This window comes from Calliphora vicina, chromosome 4 (assembly GCF_958450345.1).
Source record: "Calliphora vicina chromosome 4, idCalVici1.1, whole genome shotgun sequence".
NCBI classification, from domain to species: domain Eukaryota; kingdom Metazoa; phylum Arthropoda; class Insecta; order Diptera; family Calliphoridae; genus Calliphora; species Calliphora vicina.
The window spans coordinates 52,611,184-52,629,639 of record NC_088783.1 but is presented as its reverse complement, the minus strand read 5'-3'; the positions used below and the strand labels follow the sequence as shown (position 1 = coordinate 52,629,639).

Genomic DNA, 18,456 nt, shown 5'->3' with positions numbered 1-18,456 from the left:
TAGTTCTAAACAAAAGCCTCATTAATTATAGCTATTATCTTTTTCTTTTGCTAAATTCTTTGTTTTTTATATAAAAACTAAAACTTTAGTCACTTCTGTTTAAATCATTAAAACCGTTTCATTTAATATCCATTTTTTGTTCTCAGCTTAAGATTTTAATTTAATGATTAATGACCATAAAAATGTTGGCTAAAATAAACTTTGAAAAGAAAGAAAAGAAAAGTGAAATTTTGTTTTACAATATTAAATAAATAAAAACCTTTCTTTTGTAACAAATTTGCTCTAAATAATTTCTATTGTCAATGACTTTTTAATTTCATTTACATGTAAAACTAAACTTTTACAATAATTGATTCATTTGTAAAACATTTATTATAGCAGAAGGGTCAATGATGGGGGTCACTATTTACAACTACTGAATGAATGCTGCAGCTGTAGATTTCAAAACATGCAAGTGAATGAACTTATTGTCGGTTTTATTTCTAAACTGTTCATAAAAAAGAAATGTAGAGTTGAAATTAATTTAAACCAGCTGCACAGAGAGACACAAAGAAAAAACTGTAACACTTTACAAAACTAAGTAATTTCCTTAAATAGGTGTCTGTATATATAAGTGTGAGCTTGGCTATGAAAGAAGACCCGATGCTTAGGATTTGCCGGGCACTGATTTAATGTCAAATTGAAGAAAGTTCCAGAAAAAGTAATTGCGGTCAAAAAAATCCACGGCTTTTTGGAATGAAACACAGGTTTTTGATCTTTATCCCTTCCAAATTATAAGATTGATCGAGGTTATCAAAATAGGTATCTTTTGTGAGATGATTTAATTGTTAAAATAAAATCTCTTTCCGCTGAGACATTTCTTTAGGTTTGGAAATAAGAAATAGTTACTCGGGGCTACATTCGGAGAATAGGGTGGAAGAGGGAGCATTTCGTAGCCCAATTCATGGATTGTTGTCTTGGAAACTACACAAGTGTGGACCCTTTTGTGCAACCAATTGTTAGCAAACGCGATCATTCAAAATTGAAACCACTGAACCATGTGAGCAGCCACAATCTCTCGCACTTTCAATCTCCGATCGGCCAACACCATATCATTTTATTTTTTCAATTGTTTCGGCTTTTGAGACCTCAAAAATACAAGTCCAGAATGTTCGGCGTCTTCGGTGATTGTACGGCCACAAAAAAATTCAGTAAATCACTTTTTTACCATTTAAATAGATGGTGCAGAGTTCCCATAACATTTATCAAGATTTGGTTTTATTTGAGTGATGAGTTTTTCCGCAACAAATAATGCTTAATAATCAGACGAAATTCACTTTTTTCCAATTTTTGCTCAAGTCACGAGTAGTGGCTGTCAAACACAAACTAAATGATGCAGCGTGTTCAAATTTTGGCAGGAGTCAACTGACAGATGCCTGTTGACAGGAGCAGTGTTACTCTTTCAGTTAACCTTGTACAAGGTTAGGTTTAATCGACAACAGTCTGAAGCGTAGCTAACTTAGGTCAAAAACAGAAGTCCCCTTCTGATACCTTATGCTTGTCGCACTTTTAGTGATATGTTTTCTCAATGTCATTCCTCAGCCATTCTGTTGATCTAATTAAGTCGTGTCATCTTTATGGAAACAATATTTTCAATAGGTATTTGTTGTTCAATCATTCAACGATTTATGTCTTCAAATACTGGAAAATGAAAGATGGGATCGTCTGCTCTTCTTCCCTGACATTGGAAATTCAGCAAAAGTCGTAGATATAACCTGGAAGGATTTATCGCAAGTCATATCTTCTGTATATCAATATTAGGCCAGATGTGTATGGTGCCAATGCACTATGCCTGAAGTTTTCAACAGTGTGCCCATGTCCGGGAAATTTTCGGAGACTAGTTTTATGACACAATTTTGTCTTGAATAAAACCACCATAATCTGATAGCCAGACCAACAGACTCGAATGTAACTGGTCCGAAAGATAACACAGCCGACATAGCTACCATACCCGCTTCCGAAAATCACTTTGTTGAGCTGAAAAGCTGGGTGAAGGGAGAAATAATTGGAAGGGGCTGGATAATTGGAAGATATGTTCAAACTCTCTGAGCCGAAACAAAATCGTTTAGATTTTGTTACTCAGAACAATTGCACAAATAAATATGAAAAAAAGGAAAGAAATAAAACAAAATAATTTGGATATTTTCGAATTATTTATTCAATTGCTTGAAGGATGGATTCTTACCAAGTAGAAGAAGTAGGAGTAATACAGCGATGTGAACAGGTTAGAGTTATATTTGTATCTCTCCCCAAAAATAAGTATTTACGACCCTTGACGTTTAATTTAGTACGTAATGACAAGTGGAATTATACTGCAACACATAGCATTCTGCATTAGTATATATTGAGGAAAATAGGAATTGCAGGGAAATTAGGAAAATCGCTAAGTGTTGTTTTTGGCGTAAACACACTTTAACATGCATAAATCTCTTAAAAATGTCGGTATATACACCAAATTCAACATAAATAACTTTCATATAGACATAAATAGCACGACCTAATTTCATGGTGATCGGTCCATAATTGGTCATAGCTCCCATATAAGGCCCTTTTCGAAAATCACTCACTGATATAAATAATTGATATTTTAAAAGAAAAATCTTTTTGCTCGTTTACTTGGTGTAGGGTATTATATAGTCGGACTTGACCGACCATACTTTCTTACTTGTTTTTTTTTTTTGTAGTTCAATGGTAAATTTTTCTGTAGTTGGAATTCGAAGATTTTTAAATTTACCAATCGTGGATCATTATATTCACCAAGTTCACTATCAATCGCAGTTCAAGTTACACTTCAATCGTAGTTCTTTATCTAGTCTTGATTCCTAGATCTAATTGTAGCCCAAGTTAAGCTACAGTCTTTAAGTAGCTTAATTTCAGCTTCTATTCTATTAATGTTGCCCAAATTTAGCTTATATCATAATCCAAGTTAAACTTAAATTCTACAGCTTTATTCAATCAATAACTTTACCCTCAATCCTATTTCTTTATGTAGCCCAAATACAGCATCAAAACTATTTCTTTATGAATTCCGAGTTTAGCTTCAATCTTAGATCTTTAGCAAGACCAAGTTTAGATCTTTATATAGAAAAAGTTTATCTTCAATCATGAATTCCAAGTTTAGTTTCAATCCCAAATCTTTATGCAGACCAAATTTTACTTTAATCCAAGTTAAGCTTAAATAGAAGATGATTCTGAAGCCAAAATTTAGCTTCAATCGTAGATCTTTATATAGACCAAGTTTTTCTTCATTCATAAATTGAGCTGCAATCGTAGATCTTAATGAAGAACAAATTTTGCTTCAACCATATTTCCCTATGAATTCCAAGTTAAGTTTCAATCACAAATCTAAATGTAGCCCAAATGTTGCTTTAATCGTAGATATTTATATAAGCCAAGCTTACATTGTAGATCTTTATATGAGCCTATCTTAATTTCAATCGTATCCTAACTTTAGATTCCATAGTAGATCTTTATATGACCCAATCTTAACTTCAATCGTAGATCTTTATGTATCCACAATTGAGCTTCAATAGTAGCATAACTTTAGTTTTCATCATTGATCTTTATGTAGCCCAAACTTAGCTTTAATCATAGATCTTCTTCTAATTAAAGATCATGTTTAAACATAGATCTTTATCATTAAACGTTTAAAATATTTTTAAGTAGCCGAAGTTAAGTTTCAATCGTAAGGAAAGAGTGTCCAAAAACTCACACAATATTTGACTTTGCCGCCATTTGTACAATGAAGTGTTGCCAGACAAAAAAAAAACAGTTTGACAGATGACAGCTTAGAGTTAGTTAAAATGGAGCTTGATACGAGAGACTAGTTTGGCTGACACAGTTCGTGCCATCGTCATAAGCGATGTAACACATTTATGATGACTTTGTTAATCGTCAAAATTGCCTCATTTAGGGACCAGAGAACCCCCATGTGATTATCCAAAACAAGTGCATTCACTACGTGTCACTGTTTGATGCGATTTTTGGTTATACGAAAATGAGACTGGTCAAGAACAATGACTGTTACTGGTGTTCGATATACCCAAATGATAAGAGAGTTCTTTTTGCCTAAATTGGATGATATTGATGTGGTTTTAACAAGATGGTGCCTCTTATCATACTGCCCGTCAAACAATTCAACTACAGCATGAGACAGTTCATAGTCGTCAACTCTACGTTTCTTTGATCAGAATTACCCTACTACACGCAGAGAAAAAATATAATTGGGCATGGTTACTGTAACCATTTCAATATTGTTACAAGTTTCTGAACTATATTATAGTCACAGTAACTATTTACATGATTGAGGTAACCATAATATGGTTCATTTACGATTCACATGATTGTATCAACCATATATATGGTTACAGTAAACAAATATATGTTTGTGGCAACCATTCATATGATGAAGGACTTATCATATTATGGTGCTCTCGCCTTAAGGCTTATCATAATCTGAGAACAACATATTATGATAATATTATTCATCATAAATATGATTGCCACAAACATATATTTGTTTACTGTAACCATATATATGGTTGATACAATCATGTGAATCGTAAATTAACCATATTATGGTACCACAATCATGTAAATAGTTACTGTGACTACAATATTGTTAAAAATCTTGTAACACTATTTAAATGGTTACAGTAATCATGCCCAATTATATTTTATTCTGCGTGTAGATCGTGTGATTTTACAATTTTCGATTTATTTTTAAGGGGTTATTTGAAATCAAAGATCCATGCCAATATATTTTCAGAACACTGAAAATAACATAGCTTTATTTCGAATTTCATTATAATTCTAATATATTTTGACTTGATAAATGAACTACAGGAAATCTCTTAAACACCTAATACACAAGAAATGTTTTACCACATTATCAGTTCATAATCTTGAATCATCAACATTTTCTATTTATATTAAGAATACCATGACGACTGCTAGTCTAAAGTATTAAAATAACTTACATTTGCAAAAAGGCCTTAAATAAAAGCTGACAAAAACCCCAAACTTAATAAACACAATGAATACATTTCTTTATTAACAGTATTAACAAGAAATAGATAAGAACTATTTATAAAAGAAATAGAAAAAAAGTACACAATTGCGTATTCTTTCTAGTTCCAATATTGACTTAGGTCTACAGATCTCAAACCATAGAGAAAAACACATAGAGGGGAAACAATAAAAAAAACATCAAACCAAACAAATTACTCAAAATAACTCAATCACAGGAGTGTTATTTTTGTTTTCATTCTCACCACTTAGAGTTTTGACAACTGAGTTAGGTCTTGGAGAGTAGAGTTTCAGCTCTATGTTTATTTCTCTATGCCTCAAACATATACTTCGTTAATCACTCACTCACTGGAGTGTTGTTTTTGTTTTTATTCTCTCCACTTAGATTTTTCACAACTGAGTTAGGTCTTGGACAGGAGAGTTTCAGCTCTATGTATATTTCTTCGTTTATCACTCACTCACAGGAGTGTTGTTTTTTGTTTTCATTCTCACCACTTAGATTTTTCACAACTGAGTTAGGTCTTGGACAGAAGAGTTTCGGCTCTATGTTCATTTATCTATGCCTCAAACATCAACTTCGTTTATCACTCACTCACAGGAGTGTTGTTTTTGTTTTTATTTTCTCCACTTAGATTTTCCACAACTGAGTTAGGTCATTGACAGGAGAGTTTCGGCTCTATGTATATTTCTTCGTTTATCACTCACTCACAAGAGTGTTGTTTTTGTTTTCATTCTCACCACTTAGATTTTTTACAACTGAGTTAGGTCTTGGACAGGAGAGTTTTGGCTCTATGTATATTTCTCTATGCCTCAAACATCAACTTCGTTTATCAGGTGAAAAGTTAGGTTCTACTGCAACTGTTTCAAATTTAAGATATAGACATTTTGCAAATGAAATGCATTAAAAATGTATTGCTAATTTGAACTAAAAATAATATTTTGTAGATAAAAACAAAAACAATATTAACAGTTTTGTTGTAGCTTTTGTTCTTTCAAAAATGTTGTGACTCAATTGCAATATAACAATAACAAATATTTTAAAAGAAATCTTATCTATTTGTGATTGGTATTGCAAACTAATTAGTTTAAAATAATGGTGAAATATACATAAATGTTTTGCAAAATAATATATTTTATGAAAAGTTTAGAAGAACAAAGTGAATTTTAGAGTATCTAAGTGCAGAAAAGTTAATGAACTTTTGAACAGATTGATTAATAAATTAGAAATTAAATTTAATACGTAAATGACTAAAGATTATTGATATCTATATTTGGAGATTATAATTATATTAATTTAATGACGAATTGTTAAATTTGTTGATAACTTTTTAAAAGACTACAATTGTTGTTGATGAACTCATTATGAAATTCTATGTTTGTAGAAATCATGCTCACATCGTAAAAGCAAAACTGAAATAAATATTTTTTTACCCAAATTGTTTGCAATTGGCCTAAGTCAGTTGGTATTGAAAATCAGCAAAATCGATTCAGTAGAATAAAATTAATGAACAAAAAGGTTTGACAATATAGGACAAATTTTATTTTCACAAATTTTTACGACAATATTTCAATGTAGCTTTTTGTAAAAAATTCCGGCAAAAACCTTAAATATTTTAGAATAAAATATCGAGCCCTTAGCGCCAAATTATCGCAAGCGACATTTTTAAAATTTTTGTTTTATTGTAGAAATTAAAATTTTATGGACCGACTGATGTTTCAGCGTTCTCAGAATATCAAAATTGTTAATAACATCAAAAATATAGGGGGTAAGATTTTATCGTAAGTCAATGTTTATATTTTACAGTAAACAAATTTTATCGTAAGCGACACATAGTGGTATAGAAGAAAAAGAGGGAAATAAATCTGTAACATCTAAATGGTTAGATTGGTTTGAATGAAATTTCACATGCCCAAAGAAGAAGTGTTTTCGAGTTTAAGTTTTTAACGTGGACCTCAAGGGCCCACCAGATGCGCGACCAAGGGCCCTCAAAGTAGGACTACTCGGGTATACTACATTTTTAAAACGATATTATTTCTTGATTTGAGTTCCGATTTCAAACAAATTATAGATATGGAATCTCCTCATCGAGCACTACAATTTGCTATCGAGTTGCTATCAATTACCTCTTATAGCTTAGAAGATATTCTGATTTGAAAATTAAATTTTCAACATTTTTACCCACCCTACTCCAGTTTTTTGATAACAGCGTATCCAAATATTTCCCGATTTTCTACAGTTTTCCTTTATTGGACTAACAACACATGTATGTGTCAAATGGAAAAAGAATTGTTTAAAAATAATGACTAAGTCCAAAGTTATATGCATTTGAACTAAACAAATTTTTTAAAAGGCTATTTTCCGCTAATTTTTTGGGAAAAATTAACTTTTTTTCTTTTTAAGTTGTCGCAAACAATTTCTAGAAGGATGTATAAGGAATTTCTACTTTCTAAAAGCTAAGTTTTCATAAAATATTTTAAAGAAAAACCAATTTCAAAATTGTTGTTACCGAGAGGACCAGGTCCTTTAAAAAAAACACCTATTTTTTATGTAAAATAAAACTTTAGGGCAAAAATTCTCAAATCGCGTATCCGATATCAAAATATAGTAACCGATTATAGGTGGCTCTATATGTTTCTAATTAGTTTGTAAAGGGTCCCGATAACCCCTTCCCTTGTATGGATATTACAGCCAAAAAAATAAAAATTACCATTTTTGGAATTTTTCAATAATTTTTTGGGAATTGCGGGATTGCTGATAATAAATTTCAAAAGTCGTTTTTATTTTTCCCTTTTAAATAGAAAAATCTACATAAGTGTGAAATTTCATTAAAAACTATTCATAAATAAAAATTTAATTTCAATTCGAAAAATTTTTATCTATGCAAAAATTCAATAAAAAAATTTTTTGTCATATTTTTCTATAAAGTATTCCATGAATTTTTAATTGTCAACAGTTATCATAATTTTTGAAAAATAGACAAATAGCCTGAACGAAATTATATTATATCGCATCATAACATTTTTAATTATATGTATAAATTTCAAAATAATCAAAAAAACCTTCTCCTGTAAAATTTGTGTTTTGTCGCTTACGATAATTTGGCGCTAAGGGCTCGATATGTTCCCTGTTTATAAACAAATTTTGCTCCAATTCTATTATTAACATAATAACTTTATTTCAACATATGTTACCTAAACACTAAAGTGTTTAACCCACATTAATTGAATATATCCCATAATCAAATAAATATTAACCAATATCACAAATAAATCAATATGTTATTAATTAATCTTTTCAATTTCCAATAATTTATTAGCATTATGACACTTTCAAATGTATTACGCCAAAAAAAAAACGAAGGGCTTGGAAATGTATGATTCTTATCATATAAACAAATTTTTAACGTTTTAACAAATTAAGTAAATAAATACCCATAAACAAATAGATAGCAACAAATGTATATACACATTGGACAAGTAATATAGTAGAAATATTTATAAGAAAAAAAAACAAACCGCAGTTACTGATACCTTTTGCGAAAAAATATGATATAAAAGGTGAAAAAATAAATTTAAAATGTTCGATTTATGGTATGTAAACAAAAATAAATGAGCGAATAATTAAACAAATGTATACTAAATATAAAAACATACACAACTCACCCAAGAATTATCACGAAATTGTGACATTTTTGCAAGAAACTCCACTGGAATATTTATCAATTGTAATCCAAACAAATATTAAGTAGAGTTGTAGAGAAATTTTCACAAATTTCTTACAGAAATATAAAAGAAATGTGGACGAAAAAAAAGCTGAAAAGAAAGAAAAATAAATATTAAGTTAAATATATTAAAAATAAAGGAATATAAGAAAATAAAAATAACAAGTGAGAGGGTTAGGTATACCAAATTTGAAAAAAAAAAATTAATTTTCTTTCAAATGTTTTTTTTTAAATTTTTATTTTAAAATCTTTTGAATTTTTTTTTAATTTTTAGCGAAAAATTTTCAATATTTATTTTTAAATTTTTTAAAAAATTTTGGCAAAAAAAATTTTTTGGTGAAAAAAAAATTCGAGTGCAAAAATATTTTTCTCGATTTTGACATATTGTAGGTCCGACTTCCGATGTCGTTATATACGTCGTTCCAAAGTTCCTTTAATTGCCTATCATCAGATATCCATATTGTCTATATTAAGACTTAGTAACCCAAATATAGATCAAAACAAGTAAGGAAGTATGGTCGGTCAAGCCCTACCATATAATACCCTACACTAAGTAAAAGAGCAAAAACATTTTTCTTTTAAAATTTCAATAATTTATATTTTTGAGTGATTTTCGGAAGTGGGCCTTATATGGGGGCTATGACCATTTATGGACCGATCACCATGAAATTAGGTCGTGCGATTTATGTCTATATTAAAGTTAACTATGTTGAACATTTTTAACAACGATTTTTAAGCGATTTATGCATGTTAAAGTGATTTTCGGAAGCGGGCCTATATGGGAGCTATGACTAATTATGGACCGATCGTAACAAAATTTGGTGGCATGAATTTTGTATATATAAAACTTATTTGGAGCGCAATTTGTGGAGATACCTTTATAAATTAAACATTTATGACCGATAAAGTCCAATTTCGGAAGGACATTTGTATGGGGGCTAGGTGAAATAATGGACCGATTTCAGCCATTTTCAATAGGCTTGGTCCTTGTACCGAATTTGATCGAAATATCTTCAAAATTGCGACCTGTACTCTGCGCACAAGGTTTACATGGACAGCCAGCCAACGGACGGACATCGTTTAATCGACTCAGAAAGTGATTCTAAGTCGATCGGTATACTTTAAGATGGGTGTTAGACTAATATTTTTGGGCGTTACAAACATCTGCACAAACGCATAATATCCTCCCCACTATGGTGGTGTAGGGTATAAAAACCAAACCGCAGTCAAAAAGATCATGATCCATTTGTCAACATTGAAGAGTAATGTTGATCTTACTGCTTCATGTGGTCTCTTTTGGATGTTCTTAGTTCAACGTTGCTGGAATTGAAATTTAACCGGTGTATAGTTTTTATCGGTTATATTATATATATATATATCCTAGATTCGATTTCCACTTCTTTGGCAAGTCTCATAAATAATTTTTACACTAATAGTTGACAACTAGTTAAAAAATAATTTTATAAATTCCATATAAATGTTTTAAACCATAGAGAATACACATAGAGCGGAAACTCTCCTGTCAAAGACCTAACTCAGTTGCCAGAAACTTAAGTGGTGAGAATATACATATTAGTAGAAAAAACTATATGAAAACAAAAACAACACTCGTATGTTTCTCTATGTTTTAAACATAGAGCGAAAAACTATAAAAAATATTAAAAAAGTTATACATACGAGTGTTGTTTTTGTTTTCATATAGTTTTTTTTACTAATATATTCTCACCACTTAAGTTTCTGGCAACTGAGTTAGGTCATTGACAGTAGAGTTTCCGCACTATATGTATTCTCTATGGTTTTAAATTTCTTTAAGCATTTGATATCCTTTGTCATAATTTTGTATTTGTATTTAGATGCAATTACAGTGAATTGTGATCTTTAGGTGAATTACATCATTTGATGAATATTTTTTTCTGATTTTTGTATACTCTTGTTAAATTAATATTTGTAAACAAATCGAAATATATTAGTCATTTACTTAAAATCTTCTAAAATTATACACAATCAATCAATGGTCATTAGTGAAAAACAACTGAATGACAAATGATAATTCCCCTTAGATTCGTTATAAAATGTGTTTTAAAACAGGGAATTGTGGGCATCTAACATAATTTAAAAGGCTTAACAGAAACCTCTTTAATACGCCCAGTCAAAGCTCTGTGCCTTAATTGACTAATATCTTACTTCAGAATTAAACAATTTCAGCCATTCATAACAATAATCTAACCCCCATATGCATAAACAGTTTATAAATTTATCAAAGGTTTATAAAAAAAATGTCCATACAAAATCTGTTTCATAAACCTTTGAGAAATTTATAAACTGTTTATGCATATGGGGGTAATTCTTTAGCTTAATGCAAAGGGTTTTATTCAAATAAAATTGGCATTAATTCTTAATAGAATTCATTCAACCATTGTATGCTTAAATCATTGTAAATTCAAAACTAATACAAATTGAACTAAAATATTTATTCTTCATTCAGGAATGCAGTCAATTGGAAATAAGACAACGAATTAATTCATGCTGAATGCTTTAATGAAACAGTTAAGAGAATGTATTTAATTTGATTTTGAAAATTGAATTAAGAATTAATTCTTTTAAACCTTTGAATACACCCATTAACAAATGCATTTCATTACATCTAGCTTCCCCCGGTAAATGTCTAAAGATAATAAAAACAACTTCAAATATGCATATATTTATCTCCAAAACGACTCTAAATGATTTTTAAAATTATATACTAAAGTTGTGACGGTTTGTTTACAACAAAACGAATAAAACACGTTTATTTCATTTAAATTTTTTCAAAGTTTTTTAGACAAATTTACTAATTCACCTTAATGAATATTTATTTTGAAAAACAAGTGTTTTTTATACAAAAATACCATGAGATAAAAGCACGAAAAATTTAATATTTAATACTCAATGAAATAATTATCTCCAAGATACAAACACATGTCGATATACGTAACAAATACATACATTTCCATGCATTTATATTGTAATATAAAATATTTAATAATAAGTATTTATTCAATAACCAAACGAACCATTTTCTGTTTTTAAATTTCAAATTCATTATTACATGAAAAGATGTAACAAGCGTAACAAATACATATTTTTTTATGGCCGCTATTTTCGAATATTGGCCTCTAGTTTAGGCGAAAATAGTAGTTGTTGTTGTTACGTGTAGTTGACGTAAGTGTGATGTACTGTCATGCAGTTAAATTGTTGTATAAAACAAATCATAGAAAAAAGTAGTAAAAAAGTTATGTTCAACCTCTACTTTACTCACTATACTCGTACATAGTAAATAGCAAAAAAAAAATAGTATTTGAATTTGTTAATAATGAAAGAAAAATTAAATTGAACAAGTAAAATAATTCACATACAATTTTCGGTTAAGAGTTACTGAAGCGTTAATAGACATGCTGTTGTGTTGCTACTTTTTTTGTGTTTATTGAAAACAATAACAATACAGCAGCAGCAATGTTGCACAGTGTAAAAAATTGTAGTTTTTTTTCGAAAAAATTATTCGCCATTATTACTATTGCATTAATAGTTTTAAATTGTAAAAATCTCATTTAATATTCTCGATCAGCTGCCATAAATCTGTCTGATGTGGTTCTTAAACAACAAATTGAAATATAGATTCGCTATAGATGGGCTTGTTGGCATAGAAATTTTACTTCAAATAGCCCATTAAAACAAATCAAATTGTATTAAATCCCACGATCTATAGTACACACACACTCTTTAGTTTCGGTGATCAGAATTGACCCGCACTAGATCGTGTAACCAGGAAATTTGTCATGTAGTAATTGAATTGTTTCACGAGCTGTGGCATCGCACTGTCTTTTTAATACATTTAGTTCACATCAATATTATGCAATTTATGTAGAAATAAATCCGTTATCATGTCGTAATATCGAGCGCCAGTAACACTCACGGTTTGATTGTTTGGTCTGATTTTAGAAGTAGTCTAATGAAGACTTTTGTTTTTTGACAATTACGACAAAATACGGCAATTTAGACAAGCCTTTTGTTTATAATCTGCTATATAACTTTGTTTGGTATATGGATGAGTGTGAAACCACGCCAGTTCTCCATTTCTTTATGTGATAATTCCTTCAGATTATCACATTACTGATTTCTCCAGAATTCTTAAATAATTTTACTTATGAAGCAAACGCTTGTTTGTGGTGTTGCATTTATGTACCAGTTAGACAAAGTACCGAAAATATGACGGACGAAAGTACTTCAATTCAAAATTATCCTAATCAGTCGATTCCATGTCGTTCACAGGAATTTGGAATCTGTCAGTCTACATTGCGGCGAAAGATCTTGATACCCTTAACTGATAACTTAAGACTTAAAGACTCTTGATCATTTGAATCGACGAAACTTCCCATATTGAATTCTACTAAAGTTTGAAGAAAATTTCAAATTGAATCATTTTAGCGAACAATAAGATTAAATTACAACAAGATCTGATGTCTTTTGTCCAATTAAAGCCCCGAATCTTTTCAGTTTGAATTCTAAATTCCAATGAATTGTTCTACCAGACAGAATTAAAGACTCTTAATCATTTCAAGCGACGAAACTTCTTCTATTAAATTCTACTAATGATTAAAGAAAATTTAAAATAATATTGAAGCGATTGATCTTGATCTACATCAGAACAAGATCAAATTACAACAATAACTTATGCTTTTTGATCATTTAAAGCTCCGAAACTTCTCCGATAAGGATCTGCAAAAGTTTGCAATTTGAATTACAATGAATTGTTCCACCGGGCAGGTTGTGCGTGCTATTGTGAAAACATTCGAGCCACTTAATTTTTTTAAGAAAATTTAAAGTTGAGTTTAAATAATGTAATTCACCAAAAACTGAATTCTCTTCGAAAAATCATCTTCATTAACTTGGTAAATAAGCTAAATTAAGGTAAATTAGTTACTGCTTAGCTGCCAACCCAAAGGAGCTTCGACTGACTCCATTGGATCCACAAAAGGTGATTGCGTGGATTTCAAATTGGAATTGTGAGACAAAGATCCAGTCGAAGTACCGAAAATACAGCAGCCTTCAAAATTATCCAAATCAGACGATTGCATATTGATCACCGGAATTGAGAATCTTTATATTGTGACGAAAGATTTTGGCATCTTTAAGATTAACATAAGTACTCAAGACTCTTGATTATATGAAGCATAATTGCTCAGCAACAAACCTATGCTGTTTCAAAAGATTCCATTGGATCCACAAAAGTTAACCGGGTGGTGTGAATTTCATGCTGTGAGACAAAACATCAGTCGAATTACCAAAAATATGGCAAGTGCTTAAGTTCAAAAGTTTCTACACAGAAAAAATTATGACTAAAATATTTTCAAACAAATGCATGTTTGAAATCAGATTTGTATTTTATTATTTATTTTATTTGGTTTCATAAACATTTTAGTTGGTTTTAAATTTGATGGTTAACAATGCTAACAACTTTTTTTAATAATGAGAAACGTCTATTTGTTTTGTAAATATTTTAACATAATGTACTTAAAATCAAGCACGTTTTCATTTTGTGATACATTTTTATAATATTCAAAATAATAGACAACACTTGTACATAACAAAATATTTTCTTTATTAAAATTTTGTTTGAATTTTTTTATAAACTCAAACAATTTTTTAAATTATTGAAAAAATGTTTGTTTACTTTGAAACAAAAACAAATTTATAGTGAATTTTGACAAACAGCTGTAAAATAAAAATAAATTATACATATATTTTGAAAAAAAATATTTACATATGTACACAATTTTTAAGTTTTAGTCGTCATGAAACAGACTAGGAGTTCAAGGGCTCAATAACTCCTCACGTTTCAAGATTGGTAAGTATGTATGAACTTAAAATTCTTTATTATATCATTGTTAAACATTCCGGTATAATTGCAGACGTTGTTAGCTTCCTATGACAGAAATTTGGGAGAATACGACATAATTGGTAAGACGATTGATTTTCATTAAGATGAATGTGAAAAATGGTTTATCTTCCCACAGGTGAACAATATCCATATAACTTGGATTCCCGTTTGCTGGATAGTCCGTAAGTGGGAGAAACTAGTTCATATTTTATATGACAGTATTTTCTATAGAAAATATTGTGTATAACAGTATTTTCTTTAGAAAATATTGTGTATAACAGTATTTTTATATAGAAAATATTGTGTATAACAGTATTTTTATATAGAAAATATTGTCTATAGCAGTATTTTATATAGAAAATATTGTGTATAATAGTATTTTCTTTAGAAAATATTGTGTATAAAGTATTTTCTTTATAAACTATTGTGTATAAAGTATTTTCTTTATAAACTATTGTGTATAACAGTGTTTTTCTATAGAAAATATTGTGTATAACAGTATTTTCTTTAGAAACTATTGTGTAAAACAGTATTTTCTTTAGAAAATATTGTGTATATCAGTAGTTTATATAGAAAATATTGTTTATAATATTATATTATAATATATAATTAAAATATTTATTGATTTTGAATTTAAATGTTATTAATATTTTAATTGATTTAATAAAAAATATTGTTTGAATATCTAGTCAAAACCAATTATTTGTTTCTATGGTTTTATTAAAAATATTGTTTGATTTTATGTGGAATTTCATATAAATGTTTCATTGATAGTTAAAATATTTTAATAAGAAAAAAAATTTTTTTTTTCAATAAAATATTTACAAATTTTGTTGTTTGATTTTGTGAATTTTGTGATAGGTCCCATTTCAATAAAATATTCAATTGACTTTATGAATTTTGTGATTGGATTTGAATTTTTGTTTTTTCTGTGTACATTATTCAAGGAATTAAGAAGCAGTCTATATATCGTCAGAAGATATTGACACTTATAGATTAACTTAAGAACTAAAGACTCTTGATCATTTGAGGCTCCTATTTTTCTTCTTCTCAACCTTTGGTATCGTGTCATGTTAAAAGACTATTTATGTGGTATTTATCGTACGAAAAATTGCCAATGTTCCAGTCAACATATGTGAACGATCGATGAAAAAAATGCAGACGAGATCGAATTGCGCACTTAAATTTAACATGTGTTCCGATATCTCAATTAATCAGTTTTTTTTTTTTTAAAGATTTGCTTTAAAACATCAGATATCAATTAACTTTCACAATTGTGGCAAAATGTCTACAGCAAATCAATGAATTTTAAACAAATTTTTTTAAAAAATATCAATTCAATTTAATCCAATTTGGTTAAACCAAGGTTCATTGCCAAGACCTGTCAGTGAATTTCCTCCTTGGTCTCTTTCACATAAAGTAAGCGGGTGAAGCAAAACTTCCCAAACACTTCATTATAAATACTTTTTAACTGGTATTGTAACATGTGGCTGAGTGTTGTCATGATGGAATATTACGGGTTCATGTCTGGTCGCATATTCTAGGCGCTTGTCGACCAATGCTCGCTTCAAGCGAATCAGTTGCGTTCGGCACAGGTTCCCTGGACAGATTTCAGCTGCTAGAAATACCATTTTACTCCCACCAAATACAGATCATTACCTTAGCACCATGGATATTTGGCTTTGGTGTCGATTCGGTTTCGGGTTATCGTAATGGAACCATTTTTCATCGAAAGTAATGATTCGGTGCAAAAATGGTTTTCTTTTATAGCGTTCAAGCATCATTTCGGACATATAAAATAGTCTTTCAAGGTTTCTCGGCTTCAATTCGTATTTCCCTAATTTTGGATGAATCCCGCTCCAAATGATTTTGCAAGCACTTGTTGTGTTTTACAACAATCTTCATGGAATAATGCCTCCAAACTTTTTTGGCTGGCCTGGACGATCTTTGTCTTCCGTGTCAAAATCACCACCGAACAAACCATCGCACGTTGTAACCGATGGAACACATTCACCATAAGCTTTGTTGTTAACACTATAATGTTCAATAACTAAGTGAGAATAAATGACAGATTTGTACTCTTCAAAATGGCATATAAGTTATTTAAAACAAAACCCGCAATCAAAAGATACGCCATCTATTGTATATACCACATATACCGAATATTATATTTTAATATTTATTAATTTATTTTCATCATTCACTATAACACTTTCACACCACTGTGCTTTGCATATGTTTGAAGTGTTTTTATTTTTCAAATTGTTGTTGTTATTGTTGTAAATATAATGCTGTATTTGTTGTTAAAAGTACGTGTATTATTATTGGTTAAGGTGGATTTATTATGGTTTTTTGTTTTGATCGTTAAGTTTTATATAATTAACAATAATTAAATACAGCAACAAAAATGTATTGAACAAAATAAAAATATATGTATCTACAATAGCCAAACAGCAAGGTAAAATTTTGTAGAAATAATTACAACACTCACTAAAGCCAAACAAATTAAGTTTTAATTTGAATAAATTTGTAAAATTTGTAAAATTTTTAAATAACATTAAAAAAACATAAATACACACACACCTTTTAATTATTAAAAATAAATAATTAAATTTTTTTCACAAAATTTATTTGATGTTAAAATTTTTTTGGTTAAAATAATTTTTTTCTTAATTGCAAATTTTTTAAAAATTTTGTTTTATCAATTTTTAGCATAATTTTTGCTATATTTTTCTTTATTTTGAAATATTTCAGTGATATTTTCAATAAATTTCTTCTTTCACTTTAACACTCGCTCGCATAATCATACACAAAAACAATTCTTTCAATTAAACACACGTTACCGTTTTATTTAACAACAATTCAAAAATATTAAACCGCACGTAATGAAATCTCGCCGTATACTAAAGAGTAAAATAATCAAGCGGCAAAGTTGAATGAATGAATGCATTTGAAAGCTCGATCCATTAACGACTAAAAAACACCACAACAGTATAAGTATTGCCAACTATGTATGTTTTTTATGCTTAAAGTTGGCCACTCCATATCAACTCTCTAATGAAAACAAACCACCTGTTTCTGAGTGTGTGTGTGTGAGAGAGAGAGTTGTTTTTATAAACAAACTTTATTAATCTTATTTTTTTTTTCTTATCTTCATTCTCTTTAATAAAACTATTTGTTTATATTTTTCATTCAATGAAATTCATTTTTATAAACAAAAAAAAAACTATGTTTGTCTTGCTGTTTGCAACAAGTTGTGTTGTGTTTTGAGCTTTGTATGATTGCTTTATGTTTAAGGTTCGCTTCAAACGTGTTTGATAACTCTGGTGTGTTTAACCCTAATTTGGCTATTGAGGCTATTTAAAGACTTTTAAATAACACAAGTTTTGTTTATTTTAATGTACAATATAAAATCATCTAAATAAAATATGTTTGTCATCCACAGATGTACAGGGTGACTGGTGAATGTTCCATTTTCGTTTCATGAGGTATCTGTGAATTAGAGTCACTCCATATTCGACAATTAGATCAAAATCGGATTCGTTAGTTCAACATGTGATCGTCTCAGCCTCCATTTGAATCAAGGCGAATTTATACAATGTGGAGTCAGTGAATCAGCTGATTACTCTTCTTTCGCTTGTTTGGTTCTAGCATCTGTCAAAGCTTGTTTTTATACTTCAATATCTATGTATTCTAAGCTAATTAACAAAATATTTATATTTCGCATAAATAAGTAAAGCCCTCACTATT

General features: G+C 29.4%; 1 protein-coding gene across 8 annotated transcripts in view; it reads right to left on the bottom strand.

Annotated features, from left to right (window-relative positions):
• Nucleotides 1-8,872, bottom strand: part of Nost (Nostrin) — a 140,558-nt gene extending 131,686 nt beyond the window's left edge. For 4 of the 8 annotated variants that reach the window (XM_065506678.1, XM_065506682.1, XM_065506680.1 and 1 more), the window contains exon 1: nt 8,722-8,872. In XM_065506678.1, the coding sequence (XP_065362750.1) occupies nt 8,722-8,757 (36 nt within the window). In that variant the 5' untranslated portion in view covers nt 8,758-8,872. The remainder of the gene's footprint in view (nt 1-8,721) is intronic. The other 4 variants (XM_065506679.1, XM_065506683.1, XM_065506681.1 and 1 more) reach the window with 1 other exon arrangement.
• Nucleotides 8,873-18,456: the final 9,584 nt, after the last annotated feature.